The 23,217-nt window shown below is 41.2% G+C and overlaps 1 protein-coding gene, 1 non-coding gene and 1 pseudogene across 2 annotated transcripts in view; 1 reads left to right on the top strand and 2 right to left on the bottom strand.

Annotated features, from left to right (window-relative positions):
- The window catches only part of LOC124777232 (dihydrolipoyllysine-residue acetyltransferase component of pyruvate dehydrogenase complex, mitochondrial), a 90,081-nt gene extending 73,329 nt beyond the window's left edge, over positions 1-16,752 (bottom strand). The window contains exons 1-3 of the mRNA XM_047252559.1: positions 16,537-16,752; positions 15,738-15,904; positions 7,614-7,750 (exon numbers count right to left, since the gene is read on the bottom strand). Coding sequence (XP_047108515.1) covers positions 7,614-7,750; positions 15,738-15,904; positions 16,537-16,655 — 423 coding nt within the window. The 5' untranslated portion in view covers positions 16,656-16,752. The remainder of the gene's footprint in view (positions 1-7,613; positions 7,751-15,737; positions 15,905-16,536) is intronic.
- A 4,640-nt stretch (positions 16,753-21,392) lies between these two features.
- Trnav-uac lies at positions 21,393-21,465 on the bottom strand. Its single transcript has one exon. It is a non-coding gene; the product is annotated as a tRNA-Val (tRNA).
- Positions 21,466-22,118: 653 nt separating this feature from the next.
- Positions 22,119-22,177, top strand: LOC124778174 (annotated as a pseudogene).
- Positions 22,178-23,217: the final 1,040 nt, after the last annotated feature.

Here is a 23,217-nt window from a genome sequence, read left to right as displayed (position 1 = left end):
TAAAATCCATGGAGAAGAAATAAAAAATTCGAGGTTTGCCGATGACATTGTAATTCTGTCAGAGATAGCAAAGGACTTGGAAGAGCAGTTGAACGGAATGGACAGTGTCTTGAAAGGAGGGTATAACATGAACATCAACAAAAGCAAAATGAGGATAATGGAATGTAGTCGAATTAAGTCAGGTGATGCTGAGGGAATTAGATTAGGAAATGAGACACTTAAAGTAGTAAAGCAGTTTTGCTATTTGGGGAGCAAAATAGCTGATGATGGTCAAAGTAGAAAGGATATAAAATGTAGACTGGCAATGGCAAGGAAAGTGTTTCTGAAGAAGAGAAATTTGTTAACATCTAGTATTGATTTAAGTGCCAGGAAATCGTTTCTGAAAGTATTTGTATGGAGTGTAGCCATGTATGAAAGTGAAACATGGACGATAAATAGTTTGGACAAAAAGAGAATAGAAGCTTTCGAAATGTGGTGCTAAAGAAGAATGCTGAAGATTAGATGGGTAGATCACATAACTAATGAGGAGGTATTGAATAGAATTGGGGAGAAGAGGAGTTTTTGGCACAACTTGACTAGAAGAAGGGATCGGTTGGTTGGACATGTTCTGAGGCATCAAGGGATCACCAATTTAGCACTGGAGGGCAGCATGGAGGGTAAAAATCGTAGAGGGAGACCAAGAGATGAATACACTAAGCAGATTCAGAAGGATGTAGGCCGCAGTAGGTACTGGGAGATGAAGCTTGCACAGGATAGAGTAGTATGGAGAGCTGCATCAAACCAGTCTCAGGACTGAAGACTACGACGACAATGACGAATTATCTACCAATTCAGGACAAATGGGGAACCATCAGTATAACCACATGAGTTTTGTGTTCACAAATTACACAAAAATGACCATTAAGTTCAGAAATTCTAACATTCACAAATAGCTGAATGCAACAACTGCTGTAGACTGGTTGGAGATGTGGCAGTTTACAGTGTATTAAGAAACAGGAAACAACTGTGGGACATTATATGCATCTAAGCTAGTACTCAACTCTAATGCATAATAGCTTTGTTGTTAATGGACAGTGGTAGAAGAGTTACTCTGAAGACGAACAAGTAATGATGTAACACGCATGTGACCAATATGAAGGATTTTTAAACACGTCTTAAAGATATATTGTCAAAGAATAGTTTGTGGCAGCCCATCAACTTTGTTCCATAGGTTGGGAAGAAACCATTGTCGTAAGTGCTGTCCTTACTGATGTATGAATATCACCTCTATTGACTATCTTCTGAATGTCAGAGTGAGAAAGCACTTGCTCAGTTGAACAAAAAATGGAGGCAAAAAATACACCATAGTTAAACGAACCTTCACAGCTGTCACCTGATTAAATTTTAAGAAACCAAAGAACAACTTAATTGGTACTGACAAGATCATGTGGAAAAGCTAACAGAAGATACAACTTTTCCCAAACGGTATTGAGTCTTTATAGCTGTTGTTTTATTTGCCTACAACTTCACATATACCAGTAAAGATGAATCACGAAAATAAGTGTGCCAAAGTTTTCAGGTACTTTTGTCAGAGCAAGTTTCTACTATCCCATCACTGCCCCATACCTATATCAGAATATTCATCAATGCAAAAGTGTTTTTGATTGCGCAATTTTATATTCCAGCAACTGCTAAATTTCTGACCCTTGCAAGGGGGCAAAGACTTGTTGTTACCATGAACTACATGCTTGAATGAACAAAAAGAATGTGCCTAAATGACAACAAATGAGGTTTTGGAAAAACTCAACAGTGTGGTTATTGATCTCTTTGTCTTCTTAATGAGCCAGAGTTTTGCGTGTAATGTAGACAGTCTGATCAAGAGGAGGTGTTATGTCACAAGACGTGACCTACAGAGATCAGTGAACTGAGAGTATTGATAAAATAAGATGCAGAAAACGTGCTGATGAAGAGAGAACAGCAGAAGAAGTGTGCACCAAAAATATCTTCCACAATAAGTGCTAGTGTGAAAGATGTATCCTCCAATTTCCTTTTTTCCTCCCTCTGCATTGACATTGAAAAAAAAACTGGAAAGTCATTTAATGTATTGTGGGTGATAAGGGCTATTTACATTTATTTCAAGTGCAAGGAGGTAAGATTTGTGGATTGATGTCTCGACCGGAATGGAGCTTAGCTTGGACTCCCATTTCTATGGGGCAAAACAAATGGCGAGTGTTCCCTCCCTTCCAATTCCACCTCATTAGTCAACTATTACAACAGAAAACGTGAACACACACACACACACACACACACACACACACACACACACACACACACACAGACAGACAGAGAGAGGTGGGGGGGGGGGGGGGCAGCAAGGGAGGCAGTTCTGGGAGGGAGGGAGGGGGGGGGGGGAGATCATCTGTGGAACAGGCAGGTAAGTTACAACGGGAGAAAAAGAAAGTTTTCTTGGTGAATGTCTTTCAGCCTAACCACTGTTGTTCTCCATGGTTAAAACATACATTGGGGATCTGGAAACACATTGCTTAACACAGATGTTTTGATCTATAGTAAACGTTAATAGCATATCTTTAAAGATAGAATACATACTTCAACATGGAGACACTAGTGGCATGGCTGGGGGAGAAGAAAGAAAAAACAGTATTTTTTAAAATCCCATCCCAATGCGTTTTTATGGGTTTCAGTGAGATTTTTGGGTTTCTTTCTGTGCTGATGATTAAATAGTTCAATTTAAATTCATATGATTAATTTATTCAAAACAATAACCCCTTCTTACAACTACTATATTTGTGTCTCATCTCTTACACTGCCAGCACTGCATCCACTGACAAAATCATTTCCACCTACACAGATATTTGGCCCAAATTAAGGAATAAATTAGGAAAGAAACGATCTGAGAAAATAGTGAAGATTGATAAATTTCAGCACTTAACTAAATTGCACTTTACAGAAATTATGATTCCATATCAAGTTAAAGTTTTTTCTGGAAGCAAACTGTTATTTAACTGTGTTTCTTATATTGTACGAAAAGTTAAAACACAATACTGATAAAATAAATTCTTGTGGTGGTAAGTAGTTGCCTTCAATAAATATGACGACTCTTTAATTTTTGTACAGCTAACTATGAAAAGTTTTGTATGTTAATTTTCATAATTAAGAATAGTTTTTTTAACAGACTTTTTTGGGTTGGATTAAATTAAATTGTGCAGGAAGCTCCAGTTGCAAGGATTCTCCAATGTGATGTACAAGGTCTAGTAGGCCTAAAACAGACGGAGTTACTGACACATAAGGAAATCAATGGCTGGTAAAATTTTAACATAGTTTGCCGATTTGCTCCCCAAGCAGTGTTTTCAAGGAGGTGCAGGGCACTTAGTTTTGAACTGCTGCACATGGTGAAGCAGCAGTCCTAAAAAGCTAAATTCTTCTACTAGTTCTGACAGATTGAATTCAGAGTATGGGTGGGCAGACTGAATGCTGTTGAGGTGCACGCCCCAGAATTTCGTAGGTGAAAAACTATATCCATGATTCTGGGAGCTTGTCCATGTCTTCTCAATTGTCACTTGATTATATTCTGCTGATCATATTCTGTCTAATCAAATTTTGTTAAATGTCATCAGGATACTTTGTTTGCTTTAAGCACTGAGGTGGTGAAGCATTTGTTGTGTATGCTACCTGGATTTGGGAGATATCTTTGTACTGTGCTAGGGCACTGTTTCAATCCCAGTCTGTGAAAGGGCTTTATTGGTCCCTGTCAGGTGTTAATAAACAGAATGTACTTTCTGTTAAATTTCGATATGAAGTAAAACTAGACAAAATTTTTTTGAAGCTGATACTTTGGCATGGTATACCATGAGTAAGTCTACTTGTGTAAAAAGGACTGATTTGAAGTCCTCCTCGGTCTGAAACTCCAGGTATTCCAGCTAGGAAAGAACGTCCATTGTGTCAAAAGTTGTCTGTTGCATGTGCATTCACTGAAACAATGTACTGTTCCCAAGAAACCCCCTTCTGTTCCATAAAGCTTCTCAAATGTTTCTGTTGGTCTCAGCTATTTCTTGAGACCATCATGACAAAATGTGTATAGAGTTCTTAGTTTGTGTACAACTAAACAATGTCTCACATGTTCCTTTAGTTCTCAAATTACAATGTTAGCATCAACAGATGTAGCAAATTTAGTTGTTTGTAACATAATGGAGTAAGGAAGGCTAAGGTCTTCATTTTTCTAATTTTGATTTCTTCCTGAAAATCACCCAAGCTGCTGGATACTCAGAAATGAACCAGGCACCTACAGACACACGAGGTGCAATTTGCATGATATGCTGTGAGATGATGTGGCCATTTGGATGCCCTTTTAATAACTTTACTTTGCACTTGTCTCATGATTGAGAATGCTGATGTGATACAATGTATCTAATATTGTCTTTGAAAATGACGGCATGTTGAAACGTATAAGGTTATTGAAAAATAAAAGTGTGCTCAAGACATAAGTAAAGATGATGATGATGATGATGATGATTAGTGTTTTAGGGTGCACAACAACGAGGTTATCAGCGCCCGTTCCCAAAAGATCAATTCAGAGCCGATCTTTGAGAGAATTGGTAATGTTCAAATTGCAAGATTGGACACAGCACATCAAAACAGGTAGATAAAACGAAAAATAAAATAGCAGTACAAAACAGGTAAAAATAATTTACGGTGGCTGAGTGACCAAACCACTGTACAGCACATTAAGACCTCAATCCCAATATTTTGGGAAGAAGTCCAGACATCACACAAAAACGTAAAACTCGAGCGACGCTCGCCTCATTATTAGTTAAAAGAGAGGGCAGGTTTGGTGGGAAACTGAAATCTTCCCTCAAACCCGCATATAAAACACACTCAGTTAAAATACGTCGTATCGACAGCTGTGTCCCACATGTCTGACACGTTGGTGGCTCCTCACGATGCAACAGAAAACCATCTGTCAAAGGACAATGTCCTATTCTAAGCCGTGTAAGGGCTACTTCCTCAGCTCGTCGTTGTCGGAAGGAGGTGAGCCACGGTCGGACAGAATCCTTCACCGCTCGCAACTTATTATCCCTCACATCCAGCCACTGAGCCTCCCACCAATGCATGACCTTTCGAGTCACAAAAGATGTTATTGCCTGCAGGGGGCCGGAACAGCGAGCAGGAGGTGGGATGGAGCAAGCCTCCTTGGCAGCCGCATCTGCAAGTTCATTTCCAGGAATCCCTATGTGCCCTGTAACCCAGCAGAAAATTACATCCTTACCCTGCTGTTGCAAGAGAAGGAGTGCGTCCTGCACTTCTTGCACCATCCGATCTGCTGGGTACATCTGTTCAAGAGCGTGTAGAGCACTTTGGGAATCGGAGCAGGTGAATTTCGTGCCATGATGTCGGCGCATATGCTCTAATGCTTGCAGAATGGCAAACAGTTCTGCATAGTAAACTGAGAACTGCTCTGGGAGCCCTATCCTACGGACAGTATCGGGAAACACAGCAGAGCAGCCCATAAAATCCCCGTTTAGACCCATCCGTGTAAACAGTAATAAAATCTGAATGGTGTTCTAAAATCTCAGTAAGTTTAATTTTAAAAAGGTGGTCCGGGGTACAATACTTCTTGTAAGCAGCCAGATCAAGAAGTAATCTTGGCCTTTGTAGTAGCCAGGGAGATCCCCTACTCCATCCCTGGTGGAGGACCTTAATGCCCTCCAGGTGTACTGACTCGAGACTCTCCTTTGCACGGATGCCAAACGGCTTTGTTGCCTTCGGACGGTGGCGGAAGAGACGTTCCAGTGCCAGCTGGGAAAAAGTGTTGGACGCCAATGAAAGAGGAGTGGACTTGACCCTGTACGCGTGCCGTACCATGAGGAGAAGACGCCAAACGGACAGGGGAGGCTCTCCCGCCTCGACACACAGACTAGCAACTGGACTCGTGCGATAAGCCCCCGTTGAAAGTCTAATACCCTCATGGTGAATCACACCCAACATTTTGAGGTAGGAAGGTCTTGCAGAGCCATAAGCTTGACATCCGTATTCCAGTCGAGGTCGCACAAAGGCCTTATAAAGTTGGAGCAGACGTGCCCTGTCAGTGCCCCAGGATCTATGACTGACGCATTTAAGGACGTTTAAAGCCTTGAAACAGCGGACTTTTAGATCCTTTAAGTGTGGCAACCATGTGAGCTTCTCATCAAAAATAAGCCTGAGATATTTCACTTTTTCCATAAAGGGGAGAACAGTGTCTCCTAGTTTTAAAACAGGGAGATTAAAAAGAGAACGGGAACGGTTAAAATCTACACAAACAGTCTTCTCCAAAGAGAATTTAAAGCCTGTGGTCTTAGACCATTCCTCCAATCACACGAGTGTCAGCTGTAGTTGGCGGGTAGCAGCTGTGAGGGAGGAAGACGCACAGATAATGGAGAAATCGTCCACAAACAAGGAGCACAGCACGGGCCGTCGTATTGTGGACGCAATACTTTTGATGGCAATTGCGAAAGCTGTCACACTGAGGACACTTCCTTGAGGGACACTGTTCTCCTGCTTGAAACGGTCAGACAGGACATTCCCAACCTTATACTTAAAATACCTGTCCGACAGAAAGGATCTGATGATTGTGGGCAAACGCCCACGGAAACCCCACTCATAAAGCTGCCGCAAAATGTTATGCCTCCAGGTAGTATCGTACGCCTTCTCCAGGTCGAAGAAAACCCCAATAAGGTGTTGCTTACGTAGGAAAGCATCTTGTATCACTGTTTCGAGTAGGATCAGGTTATCTAGGGTGGAATGATACCTCCTGAACCCACACTGGCAGCGGGTAAGTAAGGATCTGGATTCAAGAACCCACACCAGGCACCTATTGACCATACGCTCAAATGTTTTTCCTACGCAGCTCGTGAGACTAATGCTACGATAGCTACTGGGTTCGGTCCGATCCTTCCCTGGTTTTAAAAGTGGAATTAAAATCGATTCTTTCCACGAACTAGGAAAGTCACCTATCTTCCAAATTTCATTAAAAAGTTGAAGGAGGAGACATAAGTAAAGTTATTAAAAACAGGTATGAGGGTTTCAAATAAGACTGACTATATATTTTAGTATCAAGAAGCCGCACAGAACCTTTCTGTGTAGAAAAACGTGGAAAATGTCGTAAGTTCTCCGTTTTGGCTTGTTAACTGTTACACTTTATGAGTTTTGAAACATCAATTGCCTATCTCACTGTTTATGCATGGTGTAACCACACTTAATACGTTCCTGGCACCCTTTGCTGAAAGTTTCCCAGTTTTATTAGTACATCCTCTGCCAGTTACCCAATGAAAGCATAATATTTAAATTAGAGAACAGATCTGCTATCCTCCTCCCTTTTATGCCAAAAGTCAATGAAACTACAGATACTTTTTCTAAATTTCATATTGTAAACATCAATAATCTGAGGCCTATGAGGGCCCACAATTTAAAATAACCTAGTTGTGGCACAAAACTTAACTGCTAGACACACTTCCACTCCATTCTTCCCCATGGACGACAGTAAGATGAAACGTTATGACTGAGTCTGTGTGTCCTACGGAGAGTGATGTCACCTATTAGTACTGATTCAGAGCCAAAATTATATGAAACAGCTGTATCACCTTTCCAATAGGAACATCTTTTGTCCCTGCTGGTACAAGTATCTTCGCAAGATAGCCCTCCTCTGGTGTTTCAAATCCCATTGTAGCCTTATCAGTTTCTATTTCTGCCAGCAAATCTCCTTCATTCAGCTTGTCACCTGGAATATAATGAAGCCAAAGAACAAATGAAGCAAAGTAAACCTACAGAGCAAAGTTATGAAAATAATGTCCCGCAGTTAATTATTGCAAGCTCAGTTTCTATAATTACTACTCTCCTATTAACACCCGTTATACAACCAATAATTCTGTAATCTGCTATCATTCAAGTTGATATTGTATTTTATGGACTATAAGAAGCCCTTTTTTCATAAAAAAGTTTGCGTCCAAAATTCAGGTGCATATTATACTCCAAATTAATATAAAAATGTGCAGTGTTTGATTTACAATTCCCACCAGTCTTAAAAATGGCCATTTATTCAACACCGCGGAAAACCTCTCTATCTGGCAACACTGGATTCGACTGGCAGCAGCAGTGAACCCATGCGATGAACATGAGTTGGAGGGATTCATAAGTTTGCTAACAATGTTTCTCTCCCACTCCATCATCACAAACCCAGAACACTGTCTAGCCAATGTCCTGTCATTGCAGTCCATGGTGCCAGTGAACTTGAACTGGAAGTGATTTGTGTTATTGGTAACAATATAATATTTTTGTTAGTAGCTAGTTTCCTAATGCAAAAAAGAAAGAAAGAAAGAAAAAAAAGTATTAATATGATGCGGGCTATAAACTGGTAGAAACTGCATATGCAGAACATGGAAACAGCAGCATTTCAGCCCTCCACCAAAAGAAAAAAAACCATTCGCAATTGGTGGGGTAGTACAGAACTGATAAAAAAGAAGACTAAATTAGCAAACAGACGACTGAATGCAAAATGACCAAACTAGAAAATGATATGTTGAAATGGATTCAAGGATACGGTCAAAATGACAATGGAATTAATACAAAAATGATTCAATTACATACTTCCAAGTAAGCTACAGTGGAACTTAATAAGACTAATGGTGGAGTTGGTAGCTGCTACAGGTTTATGAAGCGTCGTGGACTTAGTGAACCAAAACCAAAATATTTCAGAAAATGCCACAAGAGTATGAAGAGAAAATATCTTTCCATTGCTTTATTATTCAACATCTAAAGAAAACCAGTGTGGCACTAAGCAAAATAGTGAATATAGAGAAAACTACTCTGACATTTAATGCACCATGTAACAGAACTGTTGCCATGAAAGGTGCTAAAACTGTAACTATAAAAACAAGGGGGACATGAAAAAATGTACTACATTGTTGTTTTTTCATGATGTGCTAACAGTACTAAACTTAAACCAATGATCATTTTCAAGTGCAAAACAATGCCAAAACTTTCTGAAATAACACCATGTGGTGGTGTTCACTTACATGTCAAGGGTTGGATGTACAAGGCTGGTATGAAATTACGGATTAAGAGTGTGGGAGAGATACTATATTGGATAAGAGTTCTCTGCTTGTGCTAGATCAGTTTGGTAATCATTTGGAAAATTCTGTGAGAGAGAAATTGCAACATGGAAATACAGAGCTTGCTGTTATTCTGGGAGGACTTACTTCAAACTGCAACCTCTTAATGTAGCAATAAATAAACTGTTTCAAGTGTATATGGGAGAGAAATGGATGATGGATGAAACCCACCACGAATCCACACCAAAGGGAGATATGCAACGACCTACAATCACACAAAGGTGTCAGTGAATGAAGTAGTCGTGGTCTACAGTGAGAGAAGACATTATTGTTAATGTTTCAAGAAGTGTAGCATACGTGACACTCTCGATGGCTGTGAAGAGCATCCTATGTGTGAAGAGAGTAACAATGACAAAGAGGAGGAGGAGGAGGAGGAGAAAATAAAAATGGTAAAAATGTTATTTCTTAAAAAACTGCTTAAAAATTAAAGTGTGTCCTATAGTCATCGATGAAATGATAAAAAACTACAAGTAAACCAATCACAAAACAAAAATAAAATGAAATACAGTACACCCATCACTATTATTTATCTCTATTAATTTTGACAATTATGAAAATTTCTGGAAGGCAGCAACATTTGGCAAGTCAGTGCTAACAACAGCTGCCATGCCGAATGACCGCAGAGCACCTGTCATGTGGCCACTCCACAAGCATGAAAGTCAGACTCAGTACATCATTCACACAGTGTTAAGTGTCATTGTACAACATTTGGTTCTCTTTTGCTTAGTTAATTTTTGCTTTTAACCTGCATCCAAGATACCAACATTTGAAACAAGTGTTCCAAGAATGCATGACACTGTAAAACAGCTTTGTAGTTATGGTGCACCATTTGTAATTTCATTGTTGCACTTTATGCAGAATAAGTAGAGATGCCTAAACAATATGATGAGACAGTAATTTATTGGAGAAGTACTGGCATCTTGGTAAAAACCTCTCAGATTTCCAGATGAGGGATGGGGGCAATTGTAAAATGATTGATGAGTGTCATACTCATCATCTACTGGTGAAGTATATTGTACAGCTGGCAGTAGGGAGGGAGCCAAGGCTACAGTGGTGGGGGTAGTGGGTGCTCAGTTCGCGTCTTTGTATGGGCATTCTGGCTGCATTTTGTAAGCAGGATGGTGCTGGTCATGCTCTTGTCCTATTGCTGCTAATACCAGATTCCCTACTGCACTTAGTTGGTATTCTTTCTTTCTGATGACAAGATTGCCGCAAACCTGTATTTCAATGGTTTCCTCTACAACACAATCCCAACAGCCAGTTGCTAGTAAAGCTCCTTGATGTTCCGCAAGTCAAAGCTGTGATCTTCCTTGAGGCTATTTCTACTATTGCTGATTTTTCTGTCTGTACCAGTTGCACATATCTGATGTGCTCCAGGCGGCGTTTCAAAATACAGTGCCGCGTTTGCCCAATGTACTACTGGCCGCATTTGCAGACGATGGCATATATTCCCGGTTTATCCGTTTTCACTGGGCCTTATGCAGAGCCAGGCCATTCTTTCATCTCCAGTGGTAGTCAGAAAGTGGTATTTATGTTCAATTTTATGGGTAGCCTTGCAATTTTGGCTGAGGTCAGTCCCAGGTATAGGAGCAAAGCAACTGCTTTTCTTTTTCGTCTTCCTCTTCCTCTTCCTCTTCCTCTTCCTGTTGTCTTGTCTCTTCTTGAATGCCAAACTAATCTGTGCTTCATTGTGCCATTTTTGCAGAATACTTCCCTCAGGTGTTTTAGTTCAGCTGGGAGGCTTCTTCCTTTATCACTGATGACATGCAGTCAAAACTGTCTGCTGTTATGATTCATGGTGGAAGCCTATTGCATGCAGGTACAGGGGTGTGTGTCTTCTTTCCATATACTGAGCGGTCTAGTGTACCACCTGCTTCTTCCTTACTAGTATGTCGGGGAAAGAAAGAAACAATTCTCCTCTATTTCCACAGTGAAAGCAATGTTACAACAGCTGCTTTTAAGGGGGTTCAGAAACTTGTCCAGTGCCTGTCTGCCACATTTCCATACCACAAAAGTAATATCGACATAGCAGAAGAAGTGCTTGGGTTTCTGGCTAGCAGGTCGAAAAGCCATCTCCTCACAGCGATCCTGCAGAGGTTTGCAATCCCTGGAGCCAGCAACGATCTCTCAGCCATTCCATTCATCTATTCATAAAACTCTCCACTGCACTTCTAGTAGGTGGTCATCAGTACATGTTCAAAGAGAAACTATGTGCAGCTCGAAATGTTGAGATAGCAGTGCCAATGAGTCTTATAGAGGTACTTTTGTGAACAGTGATGCAACGTTTGAAACTCAAAGGAGGTCATCTCTTAGTAATTGCATAGCCTTAAGTATTTTCACAACATTGGCCAAGTTCTTAACATGACGACAACAGTGTGCCACAAGGGGTTTTAGAAACATCGTCAAATGTTTGGTCAGTCTGTAATTGCGTGAACTGATGGTGTCTAGTATCGGCTGCAGAGGCACCTCTTCCCTGTGGATTTTCGATAGTCCATACATATGTGGTGTCACTGGCAGCCTGGGATACAGTCAGTTCTTCATTGCCTCTGTTCGATCTGAATTCTTCAGCAGAGCCTCAGTTTTCCTGGTCATCACTTCTGTAAGCCGAATCCTGTAGCAGTAAGCCAATTTTATGACAGTAACTGAAGGTGTGTATAGGCACTGTTGCAATTCCTTCGTTTGCTGGAAGAAGGACAGGGCCAGCATCATCTGTCAGTGATTACATAACCTCCCATTCTGCTGCCGTCATGTTCACTTTTTGAAGTCTGAACTTGTTGATGACCCTGCAGGTTTCCTGCCAGTTCTCCTCTGCTTCTTCCTGAGATTTCCTACATACCGCTAATAATGTCCTGTTTAGGTATGGTCCTTGGGATGGGTGCAAAATTCAGCCGTTTTGCAAAAAGCCGAAATTTTAGCTGAATCCAGTACTTCATTTGTCAAATTTACAATAACTCTGTACTCACCAAGGGGCAGGGGAACACACACACATAAAAGACGGTTGTAATTGGCAAGCTTTCAGAGCCAGTGGCTCCTTCTTCAGGCAGAAGGTTGAAGGGGAACGAAGAGAGATGAAGGAAAAGGACAGGAGAGGTCTAGGAAAAAAGGGTAGACTTCAGGAAAGTCACCAAGAATTGTGGGCCAGGGGAGACATACGGTACAGAATGAGAAGGAAGATTTTTTATCCATCCAATTAAAAAATTTTTGTCAATAACTGATTGTTTTCATTGTTACAATAGTTTTGATTTATTTGCCTCGTTGTTGGTTGTCTAAGCACCAGACAGTCTGTCAAAGTTGCTAAGCTGTTTTGTGGCAGCATGTAGTTTCTGTACTTTGCTGTCTGTGTTAAGAGCTTAAGTCCACCCACTCCCAGGTATGTGCCAGTAGTGTTGTTGCCATATGCAGGTGGCATGCGAACAGAGCACATGCATTCTTGTCCAGCTCTTTCCGAGTAAAATGAATGCGCTCCCTCACTGTGGCCATGCCTGGGCATCATAAAATGCAGTTAGTCTTCTGCAATTTCAGTGGGTGTCATAGTTATGCAAACCGTGACAGGATGTCATCTTAATGTCACTGAAGGAAAGTGAGTGTGCTTAGCAATTTCGCTTTCCTGCTGCATTGCTTCTGCAGTTGTTTGAAGCAGCATGGCATCTCCTACCCGTACAGGTGCCATTTATGTGAATGTGGGCTCCTCTAATACACTGTTAGTGAAAAGCTCTCAGGTTTCCAACTGGGTGACAGTATCAAATTATGTTGCAGTATTTTAACAGTCACCCAGCTAGAAACCCAAGAGCCTTCCACCAACAATATACCCCGGAGAACCTACATTCACATAAAATACTGGCATCTTTCTAGTTCAAGTTGAACTGAATTCTTTTTACACATTTACAATAGTGCCATCTGTAGATATTACCCTCTCCGTGATCAACAATCCCATCATGAAAACTTGGCTGGAGAAGTATAATGGAAAGTCTGTTCCCAAACAAAGCAATTTAAGAATGCCTCTGTATGGAGAAAATGTGTAAAAAATAAGATGAGTAACAGCTGATCAAGTGTGTTTTGTTCTACATGATAGCACTGGCAGACAAAACATTTCTATTGAATATTCTAGTGGAACTCCTGAATGGGGAACAAATGAAACCCATGCTTTTTTAAATTTCATCTCTTGAGATGACAGACAATGCCACTGTCATGCTAAGTTTTAATATTTCATGTTTTGTGTTCTGACCTCATGGAGTCAAATATGATCAAATACAGCCAGTATTTACAGATCCAGCTTTTTACTCATTTTAATTTTCCAATCACACGCCTACGTTCTGTAGTTTAAAACACATGAACTGAATTGTGCACACTTTTTATTGACATTGAGAATTATCAAAAGAAGAATACTCTTATGTGAATGAATTTTTATCTTACACTACGAAAATCCTGAAGAAATCTGCTGCCAGAATACAAAAGTACCTGCAAATTAATGAACATCCTTTACCACCTTCCCCTATTATCAATAAGAGGGAGTACTTTGTTGAAAGCATCAGTGCTATTACCGACCACGTTTGTCCCTCCTGGGTTTTACCATGATTTACCTAAATTGCTTCAGACAAATGCCAGGATTGTTCCTTTGAAAGGGCAAGGCTGACTTCCTTCCTCATCATTCCCTAATCCGATGGGATCGATGACCTAGCTGTGGGTTGACCGAAGTGTCCGATCCTACCCGTCGGCTATGACCCGTGACTTAAGGCTGTTGTGGTATGTGACGTCACAACGGAGCGGAATTTAGTTTGTGAGCGTGGAATGTTTGTAAGTATCGTTTTGATGTGATTGGTGGCGCTCTCTGGTGGTGTTAGGTGATGTTTTTGGTTTAGTTTGCGTGTGTGGCGTGTTTATAGGTGGCGTATTGTTGCGGTTGGTGGTTCTCTCTGGTGGTGTGTTTACGGGTAGCGTGTTATGTGGCATACGGGGTTCATTTGTGTGATAGCATTGCATGTGTGTAGTATCGAGACTGTGCTTTCAGCAGATTATTTTTCAGCGAGTTAACATTTTTAGTTTGGTTATTTCGACGTTATTGTAGTTTTTTCTGTTCGTCGTGTGTGAATTTTGGTAAATTGCTTTTTTTTTGTCTCTTTGGTAGGTATGGATATGACTGACAAAGTCAACAGTTTTCGGTTGTCGGCAATGATGGGGGACAGTACGTTGTCTATAATAAAATTTCTTCAATTATTCGGATTTCTGGACGAAGTCGTGAAATGTTCAGTATGTCGTGAAGAAATGAGGCTTCCTAAAGTTTCGGTGTCTTGGACCAGGGACGGCTGTATGTGGAGATGTATGGATAATAGGTCAAGGGAAGTGTTTGATTACAATTTTGTTGGTTTGTTGTGTTTTTTTGAGGTAGTGATGATTGTGAACGTGGTTGTAGTTTTGGGTTTTATGATTTGGTATCAGCAGTTTCGTTTGACCTATAAAGGTCAAGGGAAGTGTTCATTTCCAATTTGTGGGATCAGGAGCTGCTGTTGAGCTATATAGGTCAAGGGGAGCGTCCGATTCCAGAGGATATTGTGTTTAGTGGAAGTTGGGGAGTTTTATGTTTTTTTTGTTGTTTTGTGTGGTTTGGTATGGTGGTGTGTGTCTAAATTTGTTTATATTTACTTTGTCCCCACCCAAAAAAACCCCAACTTCCCACACTTGTCCCGTTAGTTTCATTGGGGTTTTTGTGGAGTGTGTGTGTGTGTGTGTGTGTTGGTTTTTCAATGTATTTTTGTGTTTGTGGTCAAGTTTACTTAATGACATCATAGGTGAGTGTATGGTCGTTTCTGCGATATTTGTGACGTCATGGGTCAAAGCAGACGGGTGGAATCTGACACTTCTGTATTTCCCTAGCTGTTTGGTTCCCTTCCCCAAATCAACCAATCAACTAATAATCAATTTTGTTCTCTAATGACTTTTAACCTGTATGAAGACTTTAGGTGCTTTGTCATGTGATTATTCAGCTGGCAGAAAGACTAAAGTTCTATAATGTAAACTATAACCTCAAGACAAATCTATATCGTTTGTGGACATTCCATCCCAATGGCAGTCTTGAGAAAACTAGGGAAGGGTTTTCAGTAAAAAAGAACAGTTGGCCATTCTGACATGAATGCATGTACAGTACAGCAAATCTACCCTCTCTGTAGACAGCGCACCATAAAACATGCCTAGAGTGAGAGCTGTTTCAATGACCAATCTTTTATTTGGCTTAAAAAAAAAAAAAAAGCAGCCATTCCCCTTCCCCATCCTGTGACAGGGATAGAAGTCATGTTCTATAACATGCTTTACAGGCAGAAGACTAGTAGTATACATCCTGTCATGAGGAAACATTCGTGCATTTCATAATCTGATGCATTCACATGTAGAAGAATTATATCTAAAATGATGCATTGCTCATATTGTCTACTGGGCACCAGGAAGATATAACCCTGAACACTCTAATGTTTGAATATGTATCTGACTTTTCTTAAATGAATCTGCCATTTGGTATAAGCAGTTTGTAGAGTAACAATTTCAGCATAAGATCAATATTCAATCACTGTAATATGCACAAAACACAGAATACTGGCAGACACAAACCTTCCTTTTTTTCCCAACTGACTATTGTTCCCATCTCCATTGTGGGAGACAGTGCAGGCAGAAGAACTTTGTTGTGAGGTGGAAGATCTGAGCTGAAGTAACGCAAGCATCCTTGTGGTTTGTCCCATACTAGTATAGCGTGTCTTGTAAAGGAAGTATTTCCAAACCTGGAACAAGAAACTGCTTTACTTTTAACGTTTTCACTTGGCTAATTATAACAGAAAAACCACCTTCGCGACAATTATTTGATGTCACACAGTTTTGAGTCACAAAAAATTATATTGAGGCAACATCTCAACGTATGTTTGTGTAGTTCGGTACACATCAAAAATTGGACATGGCATTTGTTAGATGGAAATAAATTAAACTCTGAACATATGGCAAATGAAAAGTACAAACTAAATTTGTGACACACAGCACCGGAAATTATCACAACAGGCTGGCAGGATACAATGTTTTGATCCATGGGAACAAATAATTAACAAAAAATTAGTCCCAAACAGTGTCACAAGAAGGCTGGATGGTAAACAAGAAAATATGACAGGAAAGGATACATTCTAAAACTAAATCTCGTTGTTCATTCGGTGGCGGCGTGAACGTCTCATGACCTAGGGACTATGTCCTTCAAATGTACTTGCTGATAATTGAAAAACCACGTTCCCTTTAACCCGACTGTGCCGTTTATAGATGCACTTGGGGTTCATAAACTAAAACTGCAACCATGGATGCCATGAATAATATATGTTCTGTCAAAAATTACGAAACAGCGCCGTACACTTATTTCTCTTACAAAACACACCTCAATATATGCTTGTTTTTGGAGCACTGCACGCTAAGGCACCTTATCACATTGCTTCTGGCAACTCGCTTAAAGGAATTTCTCAGTAACTCAACACGAACCACTGTCGTTCGAAACATAATCGTATTCCTGATTATACTTCTGCACCACTATTATTTATCGGAGATCTTCCAGCTGAACACCGAAAAGAGAGCTTCTACCAAAGATTGGATGAAATACAAGACAGATGTTCCTACGAGTATTTCACAATACATAGAACATGAAAATCTATCTGCAGAGTGTACTGCCATAGCCTACTTGAGCCGGCTATTCTACCGCTCCTGTCGCCAATGACCTTAATTGGGATTCAATTTACAAAAGCTGAATTTTATAAATTCAAGAATTAGGCATGATCTTTGGATTTCATAAATATAAACACTTGCTCCCAACGTTGGGTGTGTTTTTTATGTGAGTATAATCTTCAACCATTTACGTCAGTTGCAGTGTGCAGATGCAGAACTGTTTTGCGGCATTTTATACCCTTAAGCGAAGAGCGAACTACAATATCGATTCTCACTACCCATCAACGGCACCCTCCGGCGCGTCAGGGTGTATTCATACTCGATATCACGTCACGTTAATTCGCTGGCTCTGTCGGTAAATATATGAGTGGGGCCCGGATTTTAATGATGTCATATTTTTTTCTGAACTATAGGGTGAATCTTAGAACAACTTATACACAAATCTAGGCATTTTAGTGTGGAAAAATGTATTTTGATTGTGTATATAAAGTCATATTTCAACAAATTTTAGTAATAGATCATATTGCGGCTAACTTTTAATACCATAGGTCAGTCATATTTCCATCAACTTTTGCCAAAAATGCATATACCGTTTTTCTCGTATATTACGGGACACACGAACAGGAAAATGAATATGTTGCTCATGAGACACTATATAACGTGCTATTATGAAAGATAAACAGATAAATTAGTACACAGCTTTATTTTTCAGGACTGTAGCAGAAAATCGGTGTACCACAAGTCTTTTTCGCGAACATCAAACATTGTTGCGCAGAGTCGACAATACGCTCTCAGAGCCAACAAAGGCGGCTTCTGCCGTAATAATCATCGCAGTCGCACCGGTGTTCCCAGTAACCAGTTTGAATACAGCCTTTGCCTTGTTCAACATGCCTAAAGCAAAGGTGCTCCGACAGCGTGAAGTTGCGAGGATATGTTCGAGAATTTGGAGAGAAATGCTTTAGTACTGATGGGAAAATATTACTTTGTAAACTGTGTGAAGTTAAAGTTAATGCAGAAAAGCACTTTAATGTGCAACAACACTGTAATACCGCTAAACACAGCAGCTGTGTGAAACGAAGTGCTGAAAATAACAGCAGGCAAACGCTGTTATTTGAACAGGCAGGTCAATCTTCAACCGTGCAATTATTCTGCAAGGATTTGTGTGAGATGATGGTGTCCTGCAACATCCCATTGGAAAAGCTGAAGAATCCACGCTTCAGACGGTTCTTGGAGAATTACACAACACATCCAGTTCCAGATGAATCTACACTGAGAAAGAACTATTTATCCATATGCTACAATGTTGTGCTCAACAAAATACGAATTACTATCGCTGAGCAAAAGATATGGCTTTTGATAGATGAAACTACGGATATTACTGGCCGATATATTGCAAATGTTGTTGTAGGTGTTCTAAAAGTTGATGACCATGGAGATATGTTCCTACTAACGTGTGAAGCTCTCGATAGAGTAAACAATTCGACGATTGATATTTTATTTGACAACTCTCTGAAGCTACTGTGGCCGGATGGTGTGAAAAGAGACAACGTTTTGGTGCTTCATATATGGCTAAAGCAGCCAAAGGGCTTCATATTCTCTACCCCAGTATGGTGTACACCACTTGCGTTGCACAGAGTTGTCGAAGAGGTGCGATAAAATTACCCTGACGTGGACAAATTAATTTCCTGTGGCAAGAAAATCTATGTCAAGGCTCCACTACGGGTGCATAAATTCAAGGAACAAGCACCTTCAACGCCCCTCCCACCTAATCCTGTTGTTACATGATGGGGTTCTTGGCTTAATGCTGCTGAGTATTACAGCGCCAACTACACCCAAATAAAGACAATATTCTGTGAGCTTGATAACGATGAATCAAGTGCTATCAAAATTGTGAAAGAAGTTTTTACAGATACATTGTCTCGAAACTTGGCATACATCAATGCCAATTTTTCAGTGATATCAAAAGCCATCAAACGACTGGAAGCTGTTGGCACTCAGCTATGTGAGGCCCTGAGTATTGTGCAACATGTGCAGAGTGAGTTGGGTCGAGCTCGTGGTCACGTGGCTGACAAAGTGAAAACCAAATTGCAAAGTGTTCTCCAACGGAATCGTAGATATTCTACACTGCGCAAAATTAGTGACAGTATTTCAGGGAAACATTTGAAGATACTGAAACATAGCTGAACTCCAGTGACCTGGCTGCCTTCAAATACGCTCCAGTGACGTCTTGTGAAGTGGAGAGGAACTTTTCCAGGTACAAAACTATCCTAAGCGACAACCGTAGATCTTTGACAATGGAAAACCTGAAAATGCACCTTGGTGATCCAGAGCAACTTTGCAGATACTGAAGATTGACATACAGTCTTAAATAATGTGAAACGCTTTAAATACTATGTAGAAATAAAAACATGGTTTTACTGTTTCGATAGATGATATTTTCACTGTACTTTGTGTTTAGAAAATAAAACATTCAGACATTTAAAAAATAGGTGCAAATGAGCCACAAACCCTACAGAAAGATAGAACTATACTTACAATATTCTGAGAAGTGAATTTTGTATTACTTTATGGTGAAAAAGAATTAAATAAACAAACAAGAACGCTTTAAATGAACTTCTATTAAGTCATATTTTATTTTTTTAAGGTCATATTTATATAAATTTAAGGTCATAAATGCTTGCATATTTCACTGTTTTTTAGGTACTAATTAAAATCCAGGCCCTGTATATGAGAGAGCGAGTCCCTACTCTGCCTACCCTGCTTTGTCACGAAGTGCTTCTATAGGCTGTCCGCTGGGCGCGCTATTCAGTGGCGACGTAGTGTGCACGCATGTCTGACAGCGTTTATTTTTTAGACCAATGAGTAAACACTATACGAAATACACAGGACGACTGCCTTCTTCCTAAACTCAACATTGTAGACTAAATAATTTACATTGACGAAGGAATGGAAGTCATATGCCCTGATTCACATATCTATTACAAATACAGAACCAGATCCCTGTTCATCTGAATGTATGTTCATCTTCTGTCATCCTAAATCGATGAATGTATCACAATAGGATTTTGAACACGAAACAGTGCAATTATTCTGTGTAAATTAAGCCTTTTCTTACGTTATCATTCAGCTAAGAAGTAGAAGTTTTCTTTGATGGGCTCCTCTGAAATGCAAATAATTCTTGCTATGCCAGGATTGTACAAAAAGCAACGGTGAACTCGCAATTTCTTGTGTTGTATTAGTCCGATTCACAGAACTTTTTCGTCATCATGTTGGTAAACATGTCTGAAAGGTATGTGTACAGTGTTAGGTTAATCGGATATTTAGTCTATTGTCAGCTGTGAAAGAAGGTTACAGATGTTTTGGTAGTATCGACGACTATTTATTTTGTGTAAAAATGTAACACAGATGTTGTATAGAGTTAAGCTATAAGAACAGAATAAATTGCATTAAAGTTGTATAAATGTTAAATATTGGTTTGGTGAATCTGCTACAGTTGGCTCTTCCTAGATGATCATTGCTGCACGTAATAATTCTTAAAGCCTTCAGGAGTCGTCCTCTGGAAGTTTTGCTTGCAGTATATTCCGCAATCTTAGCGTTATGAGTTGGTGTTTCGGATTACCGATGTTCTTTTGTTTAGAGCACTTGCCTTCCCTTGACACTGAGAAACCACATGACGAAAGTGAAACACCACCGTCAGTTCATCTACAGAGCGCGATGAAATTATTCACTCTATATTCATTGCCTTTAATATTCTTCCCATCAGTGGTGAGCGCTGCCATCAGAAAGCGCTTTTCTTTCTGATTTACATGAAAGTTTGTGTTCCTCGGAGCTGGACTGCTTGGGATTACCTTCTTCGCTACCGGCAGGTGGCTCGTTGGTCTAGGAGTATGATTCCTGCTTTGGGTGCAGGAAGTCCCCTGTTCAAATCCCGGACGAGCCCTGCCGTTTTGACCGTGCTGAAGAGTAGGTGGAGCTCACTCACGTTTGCAGCTCTGCAACGAAGAACAGATGCCTGCCGCAGCACGCTTTGTGTAGCACTACGGTTATGAAGGGACCGTTTGATATGGCAAGAATCTGATACCAGTAAATTATATAGGTCGATTGCTGTAGAAGAGCCGACAGTAATCTTGCATGCAACGGAAAACAAAGGTTGTCTTTGCCGAACATGTGCACCGTGAGTGGAGACGAAGCTCAATCGTGGAGCAGTCTACCTTCATCTGATTAGCGACGACGACAACCAAAGGGTGGGATACAAGACTGAGCGTAGTTAAGAGTTTCTCACTATTAGTTACCTTCACACTTCAACAGAGCTGTGACAAGGCGAGAACAGTGAGCTCAGGAAAGCCGGTATGAAGCGCACTTGAAGTAGTCCTGAAGAAATGGATTATAAATTTTGCCGGCCAGAAAGGAGCAACGAGCGTTCTGAGTTACTGAATACCTGTACACTATGGGAGCAAGAGCATTTGACAGGAAAATGACGCGATATCTGTGTAGCACACGACATTTATTATCCCTGCATACGCAGACGTGACGTTATCTCGGAAATTGAATCCGAAAAGGGGTTTAAAAAAGTCGTGTTTCCGCCCGGGATCGAACCGGGGACGTTCTGCGTGTAAAGCAGATGTGATAACCGCTACACCACGGAAACGACGGCTCTGCTCCTGTACTACCTGGAAACCCAGTGTGGCAACAGATTTTTCCTGCGTAAGCAAGGGCATCGGCTACGAGCTCCGCCCGACTCTAGAAGATGCTATAGTAAAAGACATCGATAAAAACAATCAAACCGCAACAGCCAGGGAGAACGCTGTGTGAGCAGCAGCTCTGCATGGTGATACCAAGAACGGAGGCGTGTCATGTGCAGCGCTTAGCCGTTACGAACAGGCTCGTTGGCCTAGGGGTTGCGCGGGCCCCTGGGACACACTCCCGGGCGGCCGGCTGCTCAGCTCTAGTTGACGCAGCAAGCCGGCACGATAGGTCAGCGTGTTCGGTCAGAGAGCCGGTTGGCCTCTGTAATAAAGAAACTGATTGGAAGGATCAACTACCGAACTTGAACAGGATGTCTTGCGACGTCCGCAACGACCAAATACAACGATAAAAAAAAGGTATGACTCCTGCTTCGGGTGCAGGAGGTCCCGGGTTCAAATCCCGAACGAGCCTTTGCGTTTTGTGCAAACCTGTGGCAACTACCGGCATGCCGGCGGCTGTTCCGCGGATTTCCAGCCTTCCAGGTAAGCACAAAAACCAAGTAGCCGGTTCTGAAAGTGTTTCATGTATCATTTGAGCCATCTGCACCCTGGTGATGTACTCGCTTCGGCGGTACATATACTAAAATTGGAACGATACAGAGAAGATTAGCATGGATCCAGTCCGCTGTTAGCAGCGGTTGGGCAAGGTCGTCGTACCTGTGTCCCCCTGTTAGCGCACCACGCGCGCGAGTGTTTACTATTTACCTTCCGCTGCGGCGAGTGTCACGCATCTGGTAGTGCCATGGCGCACTCGTATCGCAAGTCCACAATTAAGATCACATTTCAAGCGGACTACGCAAGACCTCGAGCACTTGACATTGAATGTTTCATCCGGGAAGAACTTCATATTGCACCTCAAGAAATCATTGGGATCCACTTTTCTATAACACTAAGTGTCGTCTACATAAAACTGATCAATGAAAAGGCGTGCACTGATGTTGTGTGCCGACACGCTAATGGACTTAAGTTTAAGCATTCTGATGGTCACATAGGAACTGTCACGATCGACCACGCTGGATTAGGCCTTCGCACTCTGAGGGTCTTCGAGCTGCTATTGGAAGTCCCGCCAGATGTTGTGATGACAGCTTTCAAACCGTACGGCAACGTGCTAAGCCACTTGGCTGAAAAATGGCAAATGTTTGAAACATACCCCGTCTTAAATGGAGTGCGACAAATTAAGATTGAACTGACGAAGCACGTGCCATCCTATTTAGTAATTGGCGGCTGCAGAGCTATTGTCATGTACGACGGACTACCGCGTACTTGCGCCAGCTGTGGCCAGGAAGGACATGTCCGATCGGCCTGCATTCAACGCTGACTGACTCAGACACCGGTTGGTGAAGTTCCATCCCCGGCGACGCCTACCTCATTCCCCATCACGTATGCAGCGGCTGCAACCACAACAGCTGTTCCTGCCCAGGATCGTAACACCATACTGCAGTCAGTGGTCGATGACAGTGTGGCAGACAGCATATCACCCTCTACGACGTCATCGGCAGACTTGCCTCAAGACGGTGATCAATTGTGCCACCAAGACGAGCCTAAAGAGAAGATGGAAGTAGAAACTTAAATTGTCCCGACCCTTGCCTTCCTACCAATGGGGACCGCATCAGATGATCGTCGCCCGCACTCTGACACAGAACAGCATGTCCGGA

Source organism: Schistocerca piceifrons, chromosome 2, assembly GCF_021461385.2.
Source record: "Schistocerca piceifrons isolate TAMUIC-IGC-003096 chromosome 2, iqSchPice1.1, whole genome shotgun sequence".
Taxonomy (NCBI): Eukaryota; Metazoa; Arthropoda; class Insecta; order Orthoptera; family Acrididae; genus Schistocerca; species Schistocerca piceifrons.
The sequence above is the reverse complement of the archived record's forward strand: the minus strand, read 5'-3'. Positions and strand labels throughout refer to the sequence as shown.